Here is a 23,676-nt window from a genome sequence, read left to right as displayed (position 1 = left end):
TCTATGCTTTGCTGCCTGGGAACAAAAGAGAGGTACACATGATAAATATGATGTCTCCACACCCTGACATCAAAAGAAAAGAGAAAGAATCACAGACCAGCTTTGAACCCAGGCTCAGCCGGTGTGAGGTTTGGTTTAGAGGGTTATGACATATCCCTACCTACTCCCCCAGATAATTGACTCTCCTGAACGTTCAGACATCTTGTCACTTGACATGACTGGCCCATCTTTTCGCTGTCACTGCCTTTTCATCATCCACTGATTGCTTTAACACGAAGGCTCATAAAAACAAGCAAACCTTTGCACAGGGTGGCCCTGGCAGGGTGTAGATGGGTCTGAGTACATGTCCCTAGGTGAGCTGCCTTCTCTGTAACTTTATCCTCCCTCCCCCCTCCTAGGGCCAGATTCCCACCAAATTCCACGGCAGCAGACTGCAAAGAAGGGAGTATGTCACCTGAAGGCTTTTTAAGACACAGCTGCTAAACCCTACCCCCAGAATTTCTGATCCAGTGAACCTGAGTGGGGGTTGAGAAGTTAAGATTCAACACATTCCCAGGTGATGCTGATGCTGCTGGTCCAGGGACCACATTTTTGAGAACCACTGACCCAAGGAGTGTTGAAACCTGACAATGGTGACGAGGGTATCCAGAGACTAGAAGAGGCTGCTTGCTGCACCTTGTGGTGACAGACAAAGTATCTGCAAGGCAGGGAAGATGCAGCGAATGGCTTCCTCTCAAGAGAAGGAAGAGCCAAGGAGCAGCTGTGTCCACCACATCACTCTACTGTTGTTGCTACCCGCAACTCTCAGGACATTCTGTAAGGAAAGGGGTACAGAGTGGCTAATTCTCCCTCCTGAGCTCCCCACACTCTCTGGGCTCGGGAGTTTCCCTTTGGAAACAGAAGCATTGCTTCAAGGTGCTTCAATCCTTACCCAACAGGGAGTGTAGATTCTCCTCTTCAAAAATATAATTTATTCTATAATCAGTAGGTGGACACAGGTGGGGCAAAGGGCCATTCCAGCCCCTTATGTCAGCAAGACCTAGCCTGACATTGCCGCCTAGAAGAGCAAAATATCTCTGCTCTAAAAGCCGTTGCTTCCACAGTGCAGACCAGGACCCATCTACCTGCTGAAAGACAGCCCAACACGGCCCACAATGGGAAGGGTCCTGAGGCCGCCTACTGGGCATGCTGGAGATGATTTGGAAACATCTGATTATATGTGATCTCCAGAGCCTCAAACATCAGCACCTTCTCCACCCTCTCCAGAGAGATGACTTATCCATCCCTGTACCTCAACAAGCAAGAATTTAGCTTCCCACGCAGCCTCATTTCTCTAGTTTCACTCTTGGGGCCTCTAGTTCAAGTTCCCTTATACGAGATAAATAAGTAAGGCCCCTGAAGCTGCCACCCCCTGGTGATTTATAGGCTGTGAAGTCACCTTCATACAAACAGATCCTGCCTAGTGCTAGCTCTCACTGCCTCTTATCTTTGGGTGTGTGTCTGTGTGCATATGTGTGGGTATGTGTCATATCAGTCTTTACGTTTCTCTTTATCCCACTAGACCCTCTTATTCCTGAGGATCCACAGGTCACCCAGTCAGTTTCCAGCACAAAGCACCAAGGCCAGCAAAGATTCACGACTTCATGGACAGAATCTGATCAGTTGCGGAACCCACCAAAAGAGATGTTGTAACCACTAAACTTTTTTGGTGTTTTCTTCTCCTCCAACTCCAGGAAGATATTTGAAATACACTAGCCCAGACAGACAAAGATGGAATCATCTCTCTAAAATCCAATCAAGTAAAATTCTTCAATGACTGCAATGATTTGTCCTGGTCCATTTGATTTGAGCACCATCTTAAGTTGATGGCATCAGGTACACTCCCATCGGCTCACCACAGAAAAAGACAGGAATGGAGTCACAGATCTGGTAACCTGGATCCAAGTCAAGCCTTGATCCAGATCAGCAAGTAGAATGAGGCTCAGGTCACCTATCTGTCAAATGCGGGGTTGACCTGGATAGACTCCATAGTCCCTTGCATTGGAAAGGTCATGGAACCATCACCATGGGTCAAACCCTGTGGCACATGCTTTGCATACATTGACTCATGTAAAAACCACATGAGCAATGTAGTCATGCTCGTTTCATAGAAGAGGAAATCAAGGCTTAGAAAAGTAGGCTATAAGGACCAGAAGCTCCCAACAAGTAAAAGCCAGCATCAAAATTCTCTCCCATTACTGTGCCTGCATTGTCTTCTATAATACACTATGCCCTCCTATGCACAACTGTGCATTTCTGAAGGGTCTTGGTTCTTACCAACAGACAGCTATTGGAAGATGGACTTCACAATAAGATATGATGGTGGTTGCACATGCCCCAATGAGTGTTTGGTGGCCCATGATAACAGTATGAGTATGGATGCTGCTACTCCTCTCAAGCTACCATGCCTCATGCCCACCCCCAGGCTCCCAAAAAGAATCTGTACACCCCAGAGCTGGCCATGCTGCCCTCACCTGGAAAGGGCTCCTTGAGAAAGTGGCCGTTGATGGTCTGGTTGGCTGTGCCCAGTGGGTTTTTGGCAATGAGGGTATAGTTGCCATTGTTGTAGTGAGTGGGCTTGTTGAAGAGCAGGCAGCCCTCGGAAATTTCACCCTCCTGGTAGTACTCCACATGGATGATCTTGGACTCCCGCAGAGGCTGCCCATTGTGCAGCCAGTTCAGTGTTGGTGGTGGGTTGCCACGTACCACAAACTCAATGCAGTGCTCCAGGCGCAGCTCAGGCTCTTCCAGGCTCACCACACGTGGGGGATCTGTCAGGGGAGAGGATAGCTGAAACCCATGGCACAGAGTCTCCTGCATCCTGAGCAGCCTTCCAGCAACTGGGATGGAAAACCCAATTCTTCCCCACCCACTCTGAAAAGGCTGAGGGGAGGAGAGGCCCCACCACCACCCTACAAAGGAGAAGAGATTCTGCCTTCATTCAGGTTTCCAGGATCCAGCCTAGCTATAGGATTCTCTTTCAGGATCCCTTGGGGACTTAAAAGGCAGGATGCGCCAACTGATGTGTCCTGAAGACATCGTTGAGTTAGAAGAAGCATACCATCTTCTGAGAAACAGAAATGCCCCTTTCTGGGGATTTTACCAAAGAACTTACTGCTCAGTCCTGCCTTACACAAGTCCTTCTGCCCTTGCTAGTAGACCAGTCCACTGCTCTAGCTCAACTCTAGTAACATCTCAGCCCCTCTCCAGCCTCCTGTGACAGTGCCCCCTTGCATACAGCTGCCCCCATGATGGTGTGCACTTACAGTAGACGGTGAGGGCAACACTAGCATTGCTCATGCCCACCACGTTCTCTGCAATGCACGTCAGCGTGAAGCCATTGTCCTCACTGGTCACATTCACCAGTGTCAAGTTGATGGCATGGACATTGGTCCAGTTCAAATTTGTCTGAAAATTCCAGTTACAAGACAAAAATCAGACAGTTTCTACAAGGGCAGCCTCCCCACCTAACCCCCAAACACCTTTAGGAATCAAAAGAAAGCTGAACAGAAAGTGGAGGTCTTCCTAGTGAAAACACACTGACCAGATGCCAGGTTCTTCCTAGGCAATAATTCAGGTAATCCTCATACCAACTGTATGAGGTGAATGTTGGTATAGTACTATGCCCGTTTTACAGAAATTGAGGTACAGAGAAATTGAGTAGAATGTATAAGAGCAAAATGACCAGAAATTATAGCAGCTGAAAGGAAACCAAGTCTACGTGTTTCTTCCTATGGTGACAGGACCACAGATTTCTTCCCTTGTTTAAGACTAAAAGGAGATCAGTCCTCAACCCCTGATGGACTCCAGGCTCAGGATGCCTACCTGGTGGGTGTTGATGGACTGCAGTCCAGTGACCATCCAGTCCACATCAGGCAGGGGTGATCCAGAGCCATTGCAAGTAATGACAGCATTGTCACCTTCTCGAACGGTCAGGTTGACGTGGCTCACGCTGATCTCAGGCAGGTCTGGGAGCCAGACAAGGTGGGTAAAAAAGACAGACAAACACTTACTCCAAAGGAAGCACTGTCCATGGGGCTGATGGCAACACGTCTTACCCTACCTAATATCAACTCTAACACAACCTGCTAGAGTTCTTCAAAGACCCCCAAATCCAAGATGCTTTACATCACTTCCCCAGTAGACATCAGAACTCAGTGCTGAAGCCCATACAGCTGGACTCCCCCACACGGCCTGGCAGGGGTGGGGCAGTGCTCAAGGAATGCATTTCTGGCAGTTAAGACCATAGCACCACCATCCCATGTTGGGCTGTGGTTCTCAAAGTATTAGTATGTTTCAGGCTCCCATGGGGAGCTTGCTAGAAATTCAGATTTCTGGGATCCATCCCAAGATATTCAAAAGTTTATGGATGAGCCTGGAAGTCTGCTTTTTTCTGAAAGCACCTTAGAAGCTGCTGACATAGGAACCAGAAATCACACTTTGAGATATACCCCTTCAAGTTTGGTGAACAGGGAACTCACAGAGGGAAAGGGCATCTGGTTTGATGAGAAGGAGCACACTTAATTCCTGTCTGTATTCCTGGAGCCAACCTTCCTACAGCTGGCTCACAAAATGACAAGAATGACCAAGGATTGACAAGATGAGTCAGGCCTGCACTCAAGCACAGAGTTCAAGGCTGGGCGGGCATTTGGAAAGGAAGATTTTGACATCCCTGGCTAACAAGCAGCATCATCTCTGGTGTCTGAGGGACGCCCCCTGGAGCCAGGTAGGGCCAGGCCACTCACTCACCACACTGACTGATGTTCATGCGGAAGAGAGGGAGCTGGGAGCCATCGGCGTTGATGCAGTAGAGGTTCTGGCTGTTCAGCCTGGCCTCCCCCTGCTCTTGCCACAGCTGCATCCAGCGGATGTCACAGCTGCAGTTGAAGAAGTTCTGCTCCAATCTCCTGTGGGCAAGGAGAGAGGGGAAGGGAACCTCTGAACCGAAGATGGCTCAGCTCCCTCCCAGGGCTGTGAGGCCAAGGGGGGGCCCACCTGTTCTTCGGGGATTAAGGAGAGAAGGGGTTAGCAAGGCTGTGAAAGAAGTGGGAAAATACTTTTAAGTTCATACATTTTAGTTTTAAAACTAATAAACTCATTTTTAAAAAAGAAATCTACCCCACCTATTTCAACTGGAAAAGAGAGTCTGTCAAATATATCACCAGTTAAATATCCTCAGCTTAGGATGTTCCTCTTCTTAAAACCTTCCAGTGGCTTTCCATTTCATTGAAGAGCAAAGTCTAAGCCCTACACAATCTGCTTTATTCTCCATCCCCTCTCTGACCTTATCTCCTACCTCACCCCCCTACTCCTCTTCAGCCACACTAACCTTGGTGTCTGCAATCTCACCTGCATGGCTGCTCACTCTTGCCCCAGGACCTTTGCACTCTCCGTTCTCTCTCTCTGCAGAGATCTTACCCAGCATATCTGCAAGACTGGCTACCTAACCTCATTAAGGAAGCCTTCTCGATCACCCTCTACAAAAAGAGTCATCACCAACTCCTGTCCTAACAGTGCCCTGTCCCTTGCCCTGCTATATTCTTCTTTCTAGAATCTATTACCAACAGCATCACTTTAAATATGTATTTTAGTTTGTTTGTTTATCTGTCTTCCTAAACAAAAGTTAATCTCTGCTGAGGTCTGAGACATTGCCTATTTTGTTCATTGCTGCATGTCCAGTAACTAAAACTGAACCTGGCATGTAAATTATTGTTAAATAATAGGGTAGATAGGTAGGTAGATGATAGATAGATAGATAGATAGATGGATAGATAGATAGATAGATAGATAGATGGATGGATAGATAGATAGATAGATAGATAGATAGATGGATGGATGGATAGATAGATAGATAGATAGATAGATAGATAGATAGATAGATAGATAGATAGATGACAGAAAGAGAGAGACACACAGAGAGAGAGTATGAGTGTGAGTGACTCCTGGCGGGTAGTTAGCTATTTCCAAGATATAAACAAAGCCCATCCCAGGACCAGCTTTATTCCTTCATAAATTCCACGAATTCCTAATAAACACCTTCTCGATAACTAGCTGTGGACTGAGTGCTGTTGACGCAGAGATGAGTAAGAGAGTCCCTCCTTCCAGAAGCACTCAGCCTGGTGAAGAAGAATATCTGATGGGGGAAGAGTCACCTTCAAGGCCCTCCCTCGCCACTGATTTTCCTTGTGACTTGAAACAAGTCACCTCCCCTCCCAGTGGGGTTATTAGGAGGACAATGAACAGCATTCATCAATCCAAAACTCTTAGAGTAAAGAGCACTGGATGAATCTGAATACCTGGATCATTAGGGGGAGCAAGATTCTCTTTCTGGACCATTAAGGGGGTGAATTTACTGGAACCCAGAGGGAGGGGCATTCAGGTCACTGTATGAAGATCCAGAACATTTTTGACAATTGGTAAACTCCAAAAGAGTTAAGCATGCATCACAATTAATCAGCTTCCAGGAAAACGTGAGGCCCCTGGGAAGAGTAATCAGTGTTTTCTAGATACTAGGACACCACAGGCAGAATATGCAAATACCCCTACATGGTATCACCCTCTTGGCCTAAAAGTACCCATGACTTCTCTCCACACCTGGGCGCTCTTTCAGAAAAGTCAAAGGGAAAGGAATTAACCTTTACTGAACATCTGCTTCTTACAACAGCCGTCAGAGATGAACAGGACTGTGCCCATACTGATGAGGGACCTCGCTTGATGTTTGGAGGGGTTAAATCACATGCTCACAGTCCTCCTGCTGGCATGTGACAGAGCAGAGTTTCGAACCTCAGTCTTCTGGAATCCAAAACCCATGCACTTTCCACCCCATCTGTCAAATGCAAGTCCTTCCTGGGTGCATAGAAGAAACAAAGAGACAGGCGCCCTGACTACAGGAACTCGTGCAGGCAGAGAAGGGGGAAGAGATAGCGGGAAGTCACAAAGGCAAAGGGAAGATTGTAGACTGAGGTGTGAAAACAGGAAAGAAAGATTTAGCAGGTCAGAGAGTTCATGTCAAGGAGCCTGAGAAACAATGCTGGAAGGGTGAGTGCAAGCCAAGTAGTGGAGGACTTTCACTACCACATCAGGACATTTGGAATTCATCCAGGAAGTTGGGGAGGCCACAGAGGACCTTAGAACAGGAGAGCAGTACAGACAAAGCAACTTGGAAAAAGAGCAACTCAACAATATTGTACAGGATAAAGTAGAGAGGAAGAGAGCTAGGGATGAGAACACCAATGACATATAAACACAGGGTCACATGGTCACCATGTACAGTTGTGTAGTTTGTGCATTTCTCAAAGTATTCAGCCACAGGGAGGAACAGAGGATGAAATTCAGTCTGCACACCCTTAGCCCTGGCATGCAGTGACATCCACCCAGAGGGGGCATCTTTTCTAACTCACATATAGACACCATATAAGCTGGCAGGATCTGGGTCAATGTTCTCAAACTTTTGCTCTTAAAACTCTTTTCACTCAAAAAAAAATTATTGAGGGCCTCAAAGAGCTCTTATTTATGTGAGTTATATCTATCATTATTTACCATATTAGATATTAAAACTGAGAAAGATTTAAAACTCCAGAACACATGAGCATAAACTCTATGAGTCATCAGAGCAATGATGTTATCACATGTCATGTGGTCTCTGGAAAACTCCACTGTACACTCATGAGTGGATGAGAGTGAAAAAGGCAAATAATGATTTAGTGTTTTTATGAAAATAGATTTTACCTCATGGTTTTCAAAGAGGTCAATAGGGACCCACACCCCCCACCCCCTATCCCCCCCCACCCCACTCTCAGAGACCCTGGACAACCATTTAAGAACGCTGCTTAGTTAATAGGGGCCTCGAATGGAGAGGTAAAACTTGGGGAGGGGGAAGCAGAAGATTTGGCAAACATCCCAAGGAAGACAAGGTGGTATTCAGTGCTTTGTTTGCAGTGGAAGAAAAGGAAAGAGTGAAAGATGACCCCAAGGTTTTAAGCTCCAAGAAACAAGAAATCAATGGTGAAAAAATCACAAAACTATCTTTGGTTAAAAACTGAAGAGAAAGAATCATAGGAAAGGACGAGGTTGGGGTCAGGGCAGGGTTGGAGGTGGAAGGGAGACATCAAGTTCCTAAGGAGGCAAGAGAAGAATGAGGTCAAGAAGCCTGGATGGTCTTGCCTCGTGGTTAAGGCAAGATATCTGTGTGGTTGCAAAAGGAGACAGAGGAAAGAGAAAAGAGAGACAAGAGACACAAGAGAAAATGAGAGAGAATAACAGGATAATGATACTAGCATCACGATTGCCATGGTGCCGGCACTAGGCTAACCGCCTTCCACACACTACTTCACTTAACCCTCATAACAAGGAGGAAGCACAGGAAAGAAAAAGGGCATCTGAAGAGCTGCCCAGTGGGTGTGGGGAAGGGAACTCAGAAGAGGTGAAGTAGTTTGGACTCCCACTGCAGAGGCTGCGAGGAGAGGCCTGAAAACCCTGCCGGAATGACACGAAGGGTCCAGATGCTTGAATATGGTTCCAGAACTGAACCAGGTCAGCCTGGTTTTTCCCAGCTGCACACTTGACAAGATGCAGTCATTCATTATTAAGTAGGTGTAAAAATACAAATTATTCACCTGGGTGGAAAAGACTAGACAAGTGAGGGGCTTGAATGGGTTGCCTCAAGACATATAACCCTTTATGCGGTCCTACCTCTTGTCTGAGCCCTGCATGGCTGCATAGACCAGCAGCGTCTTACAGCCCCCCAAAGGCAGACAGCGTCAGAATGTCCTGAGGCTGGTGGGAGAATTAGGTGAGATGTTTGGGAGCACTGCTCTGATGAGAACCTAAAGACCGAAAGACCAGTACAGTTTTTTTGTTTTTTTCCATCCTTTCGCTCCAGGGCCCTGCTTATAGGACCTGATCTAGGAAAAGACATGCACCTTAAGATCTGGTCCTCAGTCTCCTGCATATTGCTAAAAGGTCCTTGGGTTCTCCCCACATCCCTCAGGGTTTTTCTCCTAGAGAATGTGACACACATACCCAGCAGAAAACATTTTGAGTCTTAAAACAGTGCCCTGGACTGCCCGCTGAGCAAATCCACAATTGTCTTTATATCCTGACAAGACAGAATTGGAACAGCAAGGAGGTGGGCAAGAAGCAAAGACAGGCAAGTCAAGTCCCAGGTATCGAAGGGATGCTGTCCATTGTGTCTCTTCTCCCATCAAACCAGGTCCTGAGCAAAGGAGTCTTCAGTCAGGGTTTGGGGGCAGACTTACAAAACCTACAGCATGGCATTCCATGTTTCATTAATAATGCAGTCAGCCCCATGAATAATACAGCAGCAGCTGCTGCAAGGCAAAGCTTACCAACACCCAGCCCTTGCCCCAGAATGGCCCAGGGCCTAATCGCAGGGCCCTGAGGGCTCCCTACAGACTAATTCAGCCCTTTCTGAGCATGTAAGAACAGGCACTTCAAGCACAGCCAAGGCCAGGACTGGGTGTTTAGAAATCACTGATTCCCTTCAGTCATTATTCTAGTGTTTTCTTCCCCCCTCCACAGCAGGGGCACTGCCAGCGGCAATCCTGACACCAGGCAGTAGATTATGAGAAGGGGATCCAAATCAGCAAGAGCAGTCCCGCTCTCACAGAGTAAAGGATCCCCAAAGGGTCAAGCCATCAGCACAGGCCTCCTTGAGATAACAACAGGCAGATGGTAGCAAAAGCACACAAACCAAAGATCTGAGTTGAGCCAATTGTGTCACCTTGAGCAAATACAGTGGGTTGAACTGCATCCTCCGACAAGATATGTCCAAGTCCTAACTCCAGTACCTGTGAATGCAATCTTCTTTGGAAATAGAGTATTGGAAAATGTAATGAAGTTAAGGGTCAAGGGATGTGACCGTTCTGGATTTCAGATGAGCCCTAAATTCAGTGACTGGCCTTCTTATAAGAAAAGGGGGAGGGGAATGAGAAGCAAAGAGAGAGGAATGGTGGCCATGTGAGATGGCGGCAGAGGCTGGAATGATGCTGCCACAAGCCAAGGAACACCGGGAGCCACCAGAAGCTGGCAAAGGCATGGAAGGGTTCTTTTCCACAGCTCTTGAAGGGAGGCCTTGCTGATACCCTGACTTCAGGCTTCTGGCCTCTAGAAGAGTGAGACAATAATTTTTGTTGTTTTAGGCCACCAAGTGTATGGTCATTTGTTAAGCCAGCCTAGGAAATGAATACAGCAAGGAACTTAATTCTCGAAGGCTCCATTTTAACATCTGCAAAATGGGATAATTGTGTTCCACTTTCTTTCTTCACAAAATTGTTATAAGAATTAGTGATAATATGTTAACATGCTTTGGTAATTAAAAGGGACTATAAAGAAGCTAGAAATTCTCATTATAGTAGTACTATTATTGTTTAGTGACTTCACTGAGGGCTATGGAAAGTGGTAACGGCCAAGATTGGAAGAAGAATGGTGTCAGGATAAGCCCAATCCACCCAGACAGTGAGTTCATACTTTACCAAGTCGATCAAATCTGCAAATTATACCAGAGTTAATTATCACTTTGCTTTAAGAAAATGAAATATTCCAATCTATTTTAATCATGTCTGCTCTGTGCATGCAGGGTATTAAGAGAATCCTGTTCAAGATACACTAATGGTCCTTGGGGTATTTCTAGAGGGTTTCCATGCTGTGGGGTTATATCCTCCGGGGCCTCTTGCCATGGCCTAAATTGTATCATGAGATTCAAAACTGCAGCTTCATTTCTTCCTAATCCATTCTTTATTTCTAAGACAATCTCTCTGATTCTTGCTCTGATTTTTGGACAGACAGTTCCAGGCTTCTGTGTAAGGGAAAAACACTACTTTGCCATAACCAGAAATTTCAGAAAGCACTGCACAACGCCAAGGCAAACTTCTTCAAACCTGTGCTGTTGAAACAGTGATGGCTACTCCAAGGCAAGTCATGGAAGACATGTACTGTTTGCTTAGTAAGAGGTACAACTCCTGGTAGGGCAGGAGTCCGACCCAGTTACTTGACCAAGACCAACCCCTCATTCTCACAAAATTAAATGAAAGAAGGTAAAAAAAAAGGGGGGGTGGGGGGGTGGGGAGGGGGGCCTTAGTACATGACAAGGAATCTGATATGGTAACTTGTTTTATTTTTCTTGTGATTCCACTCAGGGGAGCTGCCATCTTGAAAGTAGCTTCCAGAAGGAAACATTGAGCATATGTTGCTGAGTCAGGTAAAGAAAAGAGCATGGTCTTCAGAACCTAAAGACCAAAAGACCTAAGTAGAAATCATGCTAAAAAATCATACTACTAATACCCAGGTTTATCACATACTTGTCATGTGGTCTTAAACTACTTGTTTAATTTGACCAAGCCTCAAGTCCCTCATGTGTAATGATACCTCCTTTATGAGATTGTTCCAAAGTTGTAATGATACCTCCTTTATATTCCAAGGTTATAATGATATCTCCTTTATGAGATTGTTCCAAGGATGAGACAAGACCTTGTACACATTAGGTGCTCAATATGTGCCTCTTCCTTCTTTTATCTTACTGGCAAAGTAGTAGACACTGGCCCTTTCATTCTTATATCAAGACCTTCTAGTGGGCTAGGGAAGAGATCTGGCTAGGCACATAGCAGAGATCCTCAAAGGCAGAATGAAATGTGCTGAAGAATTGCTGCACACTCCAGTCTGTCCCGTTGTCCCTGCGAAGGGCCACTCGAAGCCTCACACTTTCATCTTGTGGCATTCTTGGCTGCACAGCACACTGAGCCCTTTCTCCTCCTCCAGGGCCAAAATTCCTTCTTGCTGGAAATACCCAACCATTCCCACACCCCAGCCCACAGGCTCCATCAGGCAGAGCCTGGCAGTCTAGATGGCTCATGGCAGATGGCGCCATGTGGACTAATCAGGAAGTCGGATAAGAAAATACTACCCTCTTTTCCATTTGCCAGGAACTGGGATTGTTTGGATTTTAATCATAGCTACAGCTAAGAGCCAACACGCAGCCCCTCCAGTCAAAAGATAAATTTTCCACTCACAACATTCAATTCTTGCTCAAAAAATAGACCCCTACCAGGGTGATTGCTCCTTAGCAGGGGGCTTCTTTATTCTCCAATATAATTTTTCCTTATGTAACAATATGACAGAAATAAAATACTCCACGGACATGGTGGTGCTCACACACTGACTCACACTGGAGAAGACGTCTTCATTCCTCCATAAGTCACATCTAACTCACCGGTGTATTGATCCCAGGCAAAGATGAATGCAGAATCCCATGATCCTCTGTGAGAAATCTGACATTTTCTTTAAATATATATCCACAAAACAACTGTTTCTAAAACTCCATGAAACAGGTCACCAGGGCAGCAGCACACCATTGATTTCACATCCAATGATTTTTTAGAAAAAGCACTGAACATTTTCTCAATAATTCAGCCAACAGCAGACCCCAGATGTCCCGTAGAGACACTGTCCCCGGCCTCCCACAGATGAAGGGGTGAGCATTCCAAGAGAATTAAATGCAAGACTCCCAAGAAAGAGAGTCCCTAAGGCTCTCAATCAGTTTTAGGGTAACTTAAGAGAAAACTACAATCTGTACTTTTTGAAAATTATTGTGGACAAGATCTTTGCATTGGAAACAGATTGAGAAAGTTGGGAGATGGTTGAGCATAGTAGTCAAGGCTTTGAGTCCACGTGCTACCACTGTTTAATGAGTGGCCTTAAATAGGATACTTAACCTTGCTAAGCACAACACTGTCCTCAAATGTAAAAGTGATAGTAATAATCCCTACCCTATAGAATTGCCATAAGGATTAAGTTAAACAATGTACACAACTTAATAGATTGCTTGGCACAATGTCTGGCACAGAGGAGGAACTCAGAAATCAGTGTTAGTAAATCATCATAGTCCTGTTAATTTACCTCTAAGAGCTTTTCAATCTACAGTATTCAAGGTTGTTATAGGGTGACAGGCTACTGGGATGCTGGATGTGAATATTCTCCTTCCTGACCAGCTGGGTCTGAAAAGGCAAGGTTGTTATTCATCCATAAACTCAGTTCTTGCCAGGTGAAAGGAGAACAAGTTGAAAGGCCAACAGCATTGGCAGAGGTCCAAGGTCATTTTCTCTCAGTAGAGTAAAACAATCGGCATTCAGAAAATCTGGATCCAAGTAACCAAGTAAGAGGGAACACATGAGCAGTATCTCAGGAACGCTGACTCCCCAACTTCATCCATGCCTCAGTTCCTTTTCAGTGTATTCCTTGATTTATATACTCAACATAATATGCTGTCCTTCATGCACAGAGATGACCCCGATGACTCACACTTCAATGTGAGTTATTTTTTCCATCAGTGGTCATGAATTTTTACTCATACAGCCAACATTTATTTGTGTAAAATGGCTGGCTGGGGTAGTAGTACACTGGCCAGTCTTGGACTGCAGCAAGACTAAGTAGCCCACACATTTATTCAGCCCACTGAATAAATGACCTCCCCTTTAATCCTGGCATTCCTATACCAGAGCCAAATAATCTGACAAGAAGATCATGAGTGGTAAAAAGAACATGCAATCTGAAGTAGGAAGGCCTGGGTTCAAGTCCCAGCTCTACCAGTCCCCAGCAATGAAATCTTTGAGTCTTCCATGTCTTTCTAAAGCTCAGAGTCCTCACTCATATAACACAAAGAATAATGATACCTACCTTTTATGACTCTTGTGATGATAAATCTAAGATCATGCAAATTAAAGTATACCTGATCATTTATAAAGTTAAGTATCATGAATGTTCTTTATTATAAATTGATAAATACTGCTTATTGTAAATGTCAACACTATCATTACTAATTTCATAGAGATCACAAGACTAATTTCTGAATAGAGATGAGATTTCTGCCTTCTGAAATAGACTATGTCCAGAAGGAGCATTAGGAATCAAACAATGGGGTGGATCACTTTCACTGAACATGGTATGCTTGCTGTCAGCAAACACAAGAGGCCCCTTCAGGTGTACACGCAGTCTTCAGATAGTTCCATTGCTTGACACTTCTCCCCACCCCTCCATTACCACCGCTTCAATACCTGGACCATCTTCAAAACCAAACTTACAATTCCCGAAGACTCAGCGTCTGGAAGAGCTGCCAGGAGAGTGTGGTGAGCCGGTTACTCGACAGGTTTCTGCAAGATTGACAAATAAAAGGGAAATTAAAACCAGAGTTGGCATAAATGATGCTCTTAGTAGTGAGCAATGTCATTTCAATGAAGTCTGGCTTTGTTTTTCTTCTTCTTCATTCTGTTAGGCTAACAATACATCTGCTAATAGTTGAGGCCACAGATCAGATTTGGAGGGTCTTCAGAGGCCTTTGAAAGGGCAAGATTTTACAAATCAACAAAAAAACAAAATTCTCTTAGTCATTCTCCCATATCCTCTCCCCATAATAAAAGTTCTGGGAGCCTTTGTGAGCCATCCTTCTCCAGGGGGACAGAGAGCTCTCAGGAAACACATGCCCACAAGAATTTGTAACATTCACACAGGTCAGAAAACTCTGCAGGTCACCTACAGTTCCTTTTAGCCAGTGCCTCCCCAGCAAACATGCCCACCAACGATCAAGACATCAGCCTTTTGTTCACACGTCTGTTCTCCTCCTAATGGCTATTTAATTGTTCTCATTAGGGTGTACAGGGGAAAGGAGCAGCCATTAGTCTTCTGAATAAAAGAAGAAACACACCCACAGTTATTACTTTGCCAGGCTCAACAAACAACTTTTGATGTGATAACAGCCCTTAAAGGCAGCAGTTAGACACTGCTAGAATTGAAGTGGCACCCCAGGAACGATGTACTCATCTACTGATGGAACAGGATGACAGGGCTGACTCCATTTAGGTAAATATCTATACACACACACATACAAGCATGTATATACTAGTGTCTATTAAACATGCAGGCAGTGAATGCAAACATAGACTCTTACATACACACACACACACACACACACACACACATACACACACACACATACACACCACATGCTTATACATGTACCTATATTTAGATAACTTCTACAACAATATTTATTGTGAGCCAAAAATAGGTTTCATAGAGGAATGAGGGGGTGGACTGTTGAAAAGGGAGGCATGTTCCCTCTGGAACCTTATATTCGTCACAAATAAATAATCAGAAGGAAGAGAATAAACAAAGTGATGAAGTAACTGATGCAGCATGGGAGAGGGCTTCAGGAAAGAGAAGTGCCTTCTGGGAAGGTAAATCAGGCCTGAAACAGCAAGAAAGAGAAAAGAAGCTGACTGCCAGGGGAGTAGTGTTTCAGGCAGCAGAAGTAACAAGTGCAAAGTCCTGAGAGGAACCAGGAGGCTGGGAAGGAGGCCAGCTAGGAAGGAAGGAGCAGGGAGTGTTTTGGGACAAGTAGGAGAGGGATTCAGGCCCCACCCACCTGGCTGACCATGGGCAGGAATTTGGATTTTATTTAAAGAGTTGATGGGAAGTCATTGGATAGTTTTCAGTGGGGAGGTGACATAATCAAATTACCATTTTTAAAAATAGAACATGGAGCCTGGAAGTTGGCAAGCCAGTTAGGAGGCTGCTACAGTCTTCCAAGCAAGGGAAAGGAATAGAGATAATTAAGCGAATGGATTCAAGTTAGGTGTTAGAGGTAGAACTGCCAGAACTTCCTATTGGGTTGGATCTTGGACAGGAGGGAAAGAACACTGAACAACCAAGTGAGTAATGATGTCATTTAGTGAGACAAGAAGGACACAAAAGGATCACATTGAGGCAGTGGAATTAAGAGCCTCCCCTTATGAATATTAAATTTGAGGTGTCTGTTAGCTGTCCAAAGAGAGAAATAAAGCAATCTGTTGGATACACAGGTCTGGACCTCATGGGAAAAGGTGAAGGTGAGAAGATCACATAGAGTGTCTACTCAGTTCATAACAGGACCAGATATTCAAATATAAGAACAACCTCAAAGACAGGGCTTCCCTTTCTTCCTAGATGCAGCCCTCTCTTTGGTTAATCAGCTTGGTCCTACATTGGCCCAAACTGGCTGAGTCTCTGAGACAGCCCATAATTCTGAGGGCACAAGGTACTGGTAGAGAAAGGAAGGATCACAGGTAGATGTCTCCCAAGTTTACTGTTCCACTGTTTTCCCAGAGTGCTCTCTGTTCAGAGTCCTGAAGCCCACACCCTACTCTTCAGGGTCCCCACGGCCCTGTGCTCTAACCCACCTCCTCTCTGCAGGACTGAGAGCTCTTCTGTGACAGCATATGCTCACTAAAAGCCTATGCACCTAAGCCAGCCTTTGTGATCAGCTTCCCAAAACCCCTAATGACCATACATCTTAGTCCTACAAACTCCCACCATTCCCCCACCAATCAGAAGGAAAGAAGTGTTGAAAGAAGAACTGCAATGATGGCCACTTGAGGACACATTTGGGGAAAGCTCCCTGCTTATCTCAAGCTTGGAAGGGTAGAGCCAATCAGATGCACAAGCCCCTAGTTGCTGACCCTACCTGAGCTATTGGACCCAGAGATCAGAACTTGGGGTCTGGAACAACAGGTTTTGGTGCCACCCCGAGTCTCCATTGCCACTAGCCTTGGTGATCTTTGAATAAACCTGAGTTCCTGATTCATCCAGGTAGAAATCTGTTGTGCTCTGTCTTTCCTGGTTTGCTATATACACATAACAGTATCCAAGGCAGCACAGCTGGACAAGCTCTGAACTTCCAAATCCCTGCAGCACTCTGGAAAGATGTCTGGTTCCCACTTTTAGTTTCCTGCCCATCTCCAGTGCGCCCCTGAACAAATCCATGGTTCTGAACAGCTGCATCCCACAGGTAGTCAGCAGCCAGAAACCCAGACTTACTGAGCTTTGAGGAACATGCCCCTGGAAGATACAAAAGCAACCTGTGGAAACTAGCAGGCCAGGAGACAGCAACAGTCCAGGTGAAGTGGGCAGCCCTGCCCATCTCTAAGGGAGGAGCAGGCAGAGAGCCTGCCAGGAGTTCTGGGGAGCCTGAGGCAGAGAGCAATGTCCTCTCACAAAGGTCACGCTTTGCTACATTAGGCAGAAATGTCAAAAGAAAATTGGATTCTGAAAGAAAGAAAATAACAGGCATTCTGAGCAAATAAAGAATAAGAAATAGCATTATCACCTTATTACAGGGTAGAGAAGGGAGGGGACCTGGGATACCTGGTAAAGGGAGGTGGGCTCCTGTCTCCCCAGGGGTGTCTTGGCTTTATCTCCTTCCCTCCCCCACCCACCAAGTCCCATCAGGAAGAGAGAGGTCTCCCAGATTCTTCCAGCTCTTTGTCCATATGGAGTGGCCACTGCAGTCCTCATGCACTCTGCCCACATACACATATAACCCAGTGCCTGTTCCCAGAGACAGGAAATAGTATTGCAGAGGTCTGGGGAAGAGTATAGTGTGTACAACCTGTGCAGCTATACACAACACCCTGTCAGACACTCAGGAGAAGCACCCAGCTCCAGAGACAAACATATACCAAAAAAAAGAAGAAGAAGAAGTAAGGCAAATATATACACACCACAAAACCAACAGAGCATGTCTCTGGCCAGCCTGCCTCACAGGCATTAATAAATTCTCATAGTTCAGGGTAAAAGAAGACGATGAGGCATAGGGCTTCAATCCGACTTGCCACCCACTCAGAACTCACTGCTCCTGGTTTTTCTTCTAGCTGGTGCCTCACCTGTACTCACCTGTCATCTGTTATTGATGAGCTGGTTACCCTGCTCATCAGACAAGAGTTTAATTAAGACTCATCCTGCCTCTGAGCCCTACAGCAGTCTTTTCCTTGAGCCTCCTCGCTAATAGATCCATTATCACCCATCTCTGACTTTTACTTGGGTCAGTGGCCAATTTCCAAGTCACCTGATCATTGAATTAATTTGGTGAGCAAGATTTTACAAGATGATGCATCAAACACATTCCCAAAATCAAGCTCCATGACATTGCCCCCTCTATCTCTCATCTGAGACTCCCAAGCAAAGCCATTAATTTTGTCCTGCACAACTGGCTCTCTCAAGCCCAGACTCTGGGGTGCAGAGGTAATAAGCAATGATGATGTGGCCACTGGGTGCTCTGGGGACAAAAAGTCATATGAACACACTGGGCCATGAGTAGTGAGAGGGCTGAGATGGCCCCTCCTGCACTAAACCTGTTGTGAACAGGGATCCTTGCAGGCAGTCACTGCTCTGAATGGTAGAGCCTCAGCATGTTGAGTAGTTCCATGACTTTCCTAATGGTGGCACCCAACCACAGCAGGAATGGAGGCCCATGACTGGGGAGGATATACCCCTCTACCCTGGGAACCCTACTGCTACTTAAGGATCAGCAAGATGGACCCTGTTACCAAGAGAAACCAACTTGATGAGTTATTCTGCTGCCCCTTTGGGGACTGAGAGTTGAGAAGGGAACGTTAAGTCCCACCCATGATGTGATCCTGAAGATGGAAGGCTTTGTGGATTTCCTGGACTAAGAGTGGAGCTGATATTTGGAAGCTCCTCCTCTTCTATTGGCAGAGGCAGGTCCAGTAGGAGGCATTTCTTAGGATGCGTGTGTGTGAGGAAGACATTGTTGGTGACATCCCTGTGCTGTTAAATCAGACTGCTCACCTGTGCAGCATTCAGCCAGGTATCCCCATCTGTTCATTCCAGAATCCCAGACCCTTTTGTTAACTTGTTCCCACTCCAGCTCCCAGATACTCACTCTGTCTCTGCATCTCTGCAACCCCTTGGTCCCTCTTACATGACTGCTGCCTTCTATTATAATGGCCTGAATTGTATACCTAAAATTCCTATGTTGAAGTCCTAACTCCCAGTGTGACCATTGAAGAGAAGATATTTAAAGAGGTAATTAAAGAGATAGATGAGGTCATATGGGTGGTTCTTAATCCGATATGACTGATGTTCTTATAAGAAGAGATTTGGACATAGACATACACAGAGGGAAGAAGATGTGAAGACCCAGGGAGAAGAAAATGGCCATTTTCAAGTCAAGGAGAAAGACCTCAGAAGAAACCATCCCTGCAACAGTACTTTAATATTGGACTTCCAGCCTCTGGAACAGTGAGGAAATAAATTGCTGTTGTTGAAGCCATCCAATCTGTGGTATTTTGTTCTAGCAGCAATAGCAAAATAATACACCTGTCCTCAGACTCTTATTTTCCTGAGGCCCTGACAGCCAAGTTGGCTGCCCCAATGTGACCACTGAAAGCCTCCAAGTCATGGTTTTCTACCACCTTTGAGCTCTGTCTATGCTGGGTGGCCCTGGGGAACTAGCCTTCCAATCAAGATCCAACTACTAAGATCCAATATGGTATCTGTCCACTTCTCCACCCCCAGGTGTACTCCAGTCTCTTCCTGCAAAAGATTATTGAGAGAAAAAACAAAGAACCAGGGGTATGCTCAGCTTGCATCCCAAAGATGAATACCACAGTTGCTGATTCTTCCTAGAGGATTCATTCTGTTGCTTGCAAAAGGCACTCTTCTGAGCACCGTATGGGCTTGGTACATCCAGCACAGCTAGCCAGAAAACAATCAAGGTCCAATCCCTCCCAGGCCCACGGGTTCTCCAGGCTGTGGCTTACTAGCTGCAATCATCATGATGAAAATCGTATTTCTCTTATCCACAAAGACAGCATTTTGAAAGCCACAATTCTCCCTTCATTAAGATCTACACATTCTCATATATCTGTCTGTCCTCTTCTTTTTTTCCCCCATAAGAGATGTCTTCTTGGTCTTTTCTTAATCTGTTTGTGCTGCTCTAACAAAATAGCATAGAGTAGGAGGCTTATAAACAGAAATTTATTTCTCACTGCTCTGGAGGTTAGGAAGTCCAAGATCAAGAGGCCAGCAGATCTGAGGGTTTACTTCCTCAAAGACAGCTGTCTTCTCCCTCTGATCCACATAATGGAAAGGGTTAGCTTGTTGTCTGGGCCTCTTTTTGAAGGGCACTCATCTCATTCATGAGGGCTCTCTTCATGACCCAGTCACTCCCCAAGAGCTCTACCTCCTACTACCATCACCTTGGGGGTGGACCTCAACATATAAAGTTGGGAAGGGACATAGGCATTCAGATCACAACAATCTTCTTGGAGACAGTCAACACCCTCCCTCCCCCCACTATCACACCATACCAGTGTGCTTTTGAAACTGCTGAAGAATCTAGAAGAAAAGTCAAGAAAGTAGAATTTCCTGATGCAGCACCAAACTCTACAGACATTGCTGCAAAGGAACAACCCACAGGAAAAAGATAAGGCTGATGGTTACTGCTCACTTCTCTGGGACCCAGGGCATTTACACCTCATGGGTCTTGACCTTGTAACTTTCAGACACCATCAGCCCCACATCAGAGGTGGCTGCAACCTACCATGAGGGACCATTAAAGTGGCCACTGCCAACCTCCTTGGAACAGGTAGGAAGGAAGGAAGCACCATACAATCTCATCACCAAGGTCTGTGGCCAGCACCAAGGAGGCTCCACGAGCCAACCCCATAAAATCTAGTGCCCAATGCTCCTCTTGAAGGCCAAGAAATATTGTTCTACATCATTGATATATTTGCTTTTCCCTCAATTAAATTGCTGTAAAAGAGGGTAGGGGGTTAAAGCTATTTGAGCCATTTTTATTCAGTTAAATTACACTGGATGGCTCATTTAATGAACTTTAATGAAGCCAAAATGCTTTCTGTAATCAAATCTCAAGTGACGTGACTGGTGTCTTGACCTTAGCTCAAGAGACTGGAGGCAGCTTTTTCTGCACAACCCTGTGCTGGGCTATACCACAGTTTCCCAGAGTGTGTTCCTGGAATCTGAGGTCTACAATATGTTCAAGTTCATTACAAGGAGGAAAAGATCACACATATTGAAAAAAGGTTGCACTGAACAAAGTTAAACCAGCTCATTTACTGAAGAACTTCTCAAGAGCCTTTACTAAGATAGGGATCTGGCAAACTGAGTCTCTTGGACTTACAGGACCACAGAACCTCCTTTATGGAGTATCCAGCAAAAATTTAGCCCATATAACATATTTAGATAAATGATGGTCTAAACCAGGTGTCTGCAAGCTGGAGTCTACAGGCCAGAACTCTGTTTTATAGTTTTACTGAAACACAGCCATGGCCATCTGTTTATATGCTGTCTTCAGTCATGCCCTAGGCAGGATAGTGGTCTCCACATCCTAATCCCCAGAATCTATATACCTTTAATCACTGCAGAGGTGTTTAAATGTACAGACCTTGAGATAGCAAAATTATTCTGAATTATCCTGTGGTCTCAAAGCAATCACAAGGAACCTTAACAGTGAAAGAGGGAGGCAGAGAGAAAGTCAGGAAGAAATGTGATTCAGAGAAAGGCACAGAGACAAGCAATGTTGCTGGTTCTGAAGACAGAGAATGGACCACAAGCCAAGGAATGTGCATGGCCTCTAGAAGCTGGAAGAGACAAGGAAAAGGATTCTTCTCCAGAGCCTCCAGAAGGAATGCAATCCTGCCAACGCCTTCATTTCAGTCCAGCAGACCCATATTGAACTTCTAAATGACAGAAATGTAAGAAAACAAACCTGTATTATTTTATGTCACAAACTTTGCATTAATTTGTGGCAATAAGTCCAACAAAGGTAGCCTAGATACCCACCTAACACAATCGGCTACAGAGTACTGAGCTGTAATTGGTTTATAATACTTTTCACAAAAGCAATACTTTTTAAAACAAACAAACAAAAAATAAAGAAAACATTTTCAATCTTACAGTACAGTACCTTGAAAATTACAGTATATCATCGCTGCTTTTGTGCTTGCTTCTGGACCTCCAGGGCTTGAAATAAAGATACGGTACTACTGTGTTCTATGCAGTACTATACAGCAAAGTACCCAGAAACACAACCACTTGTAGTGGATACACACACGTGACAATGTACACCAGACACGTGAACTAACTTACATGATTGGACATGCATGTTTGCATCTTTGAGAGTTCACAACTTGAAGATTCATGTGTAGGTGACTTACTGTAGTTGCAAGAGAGATCAATGGCCCCAAATGGCTATTTTGTGGCCCTTCACAGAAAATGTATACCAACCTGTAGTCTAGAACAGCATTCTTCAATAAAAATATAATACAAGCCACATATGCCATTTGAAACTTTCCTATCAGTTACAGTTTAAAAAGTGAAAAAAGACTAAATTAATTATAATCATATACTACTTAACCCAATATATCCAAATATAATCAATTTCACATGTAATCAATATTTTTAAAATGAGATATTTGACATTGTTTTTTTTAAAACCAGGTCTTTAAAGCCATGTATATTTCACCCTCACAACCTATCTCCATTTGGAATGGCCACATCACACGTTTTCAGTATCTATGGGTGGCCAGAGGCTACCGTATTGAAAAGCATAGCTCTAGACCATCTGAAAACTTCAGGCATCAACTGAGGTCCCCAGTGGAGAGAAGCAGTCAACAGGTGGAAAAGTATAATTACAAGTTCTCCAAAGAAAATTCAGCCAATCCGTTCCAGATTCCAGCAGTCATGTAGCTTATTACATGAAAAGGAAATCACTCCAGTTGTCCTCCAGCACGAGGCAACATCACTGAGCATCTGCCAGCATCCTATTCAGCTGGAGAAGCCCAAGGCAAGAAGAAAAAGAGAGGCCTGGGCTTGCCTTGTGCTGAGGGGTGGGGATGAACCATGGCCAGACACATGGGAAACCAGATGTCACTACACTGGACGCTTCCTGAACCTTTCACACCCTTCTCCGCATCCTGAGGTACAATGTAAAGAAACTCTTTCTATGGACAGATAGTGCTATCAACTCTAAAGTCTTCTTTCCCTCCTCTTTTTCCCACCACATTGTTCCTGGGTCTCAGTTGCAGCCTGCATCTCAGACTGCTGACTTGTAGTGTCAGCTGTGTACAAGCTGGCCTTCCCCACCAGACTACTTTTCTTTTTTTTTTTTTTGAGTCAGGATCTCACTGTCACCTGGGCTGGAGTGCAGTGGCATGATCATGACTCACCACAGTCTCAACCTCCTGGGCTCAGGAGATCATTCTGCCTCAGCCTCCCGAGTAGTGGGGACTACAGGAACACACTACCACACATGGCTAATTTTTTTATCTTTTATTTTTTATCTTTTGCATTTTATTTTTTAAGTTGCTTAGGCTGGAAGACTGCTTTCCTTGAAGACAAAAAAAACATTTCTTTTTAGTTTTATCTCCTTTATAGCACCTGGAACCCAGTAAGTGCTCAATAAATATATAGCAAGTTCAACAGAAGTCCCACAAAACTCGGTTATCTGAAGAGAACTAAACCCGACTTGAGTCTCCAAGGACACTGGAAGGAAGTGCTTCTTCCTACTCAGCACACAGTGCAAAAACAAAGGGTCTCTGCAGAGAGGAACAAAGACAATCCCATACCAAACAGGGTGTGGTCTTCCTCACCTACCTGTGCTGGGACCCCCTTCTGTCCATGTGAGGAAACCTCTTCACTGCCAAGAACTCACACAGCCACTGAGTAGCCAAACCAGACACTCCCAGAGGGTGTTAAGAGAGTAAGGACTCGAGCCGGGCTCGGTGGCTCAGCCTGTAATCCCGCGCTTTGGGATGCTGAGGTGAGTGG

The 23,676-nt window shown here is 45.1% G+C and overlaps 1 protein-coding gene across 4 annotated transcripts in view; it reads right to left on the bottom strand.

The window, feature by feature from the left end:
• The window catches only part of NTRK3 (neurotrophic receptor tyrosine kinase 3), a 206,556-nt gene that overhangs the window by 155,037 nt on the left and 27,843 nt on the right, over window positions 1-23,676 (bottom strand). For all 4 annotated transcript variants that reach the window (XM_021709859.1, XM_008052795.1, XM_021709860.1 and 1 more), the window contains exons 3-7: window positions 14,133-14,201; window positions 4,789-4,946; window positions 3,865-4,007; window positions 3,306-3,447; window positions 2,514-2,810 (exon numbers count right to left, since the gene is read on the bottom strand). In XM_021709859.1, coding sequence (XP_021565534.1) covers window positions 2,514-2,810; window positions 3,306-3,447; window positions 3,865-4,007; window positions 4,789-4,946; window positions 14,133-14,201 — 809 coding nt within the window. The remainder of the gene's footprint in view (window positions 1-2,513; window positions 2,811-3,305; window positions 3,448-3,864; window positions 4,008-4,788; window positions 4,947-14,132; window positions 14,202-23,676) is intronic.

The sequence above is a fragment of the Carlito syrichta genome, unplaced genomic scaffold (genome assembly GCF_000164805.1).
Source record: "Carlito syrichta isolate Samal-C Ts95f unplaced genomic scaffold, Tarsius_syrichta-2.0.1 Scaffold287514, whole genome shotgun sequence".
Classification (NCBI taxonomy): domain Eukaryota; kingdom Metazoa; phylum Chordata; class Mammalia; order Primates; family Tarsiidae; genus Carlito; species Carlito syrichta.
Note: the sequence above shows the minus strand (reverse complement) of the source record. Positions and strands in the feature narration are given on the sequence as shown.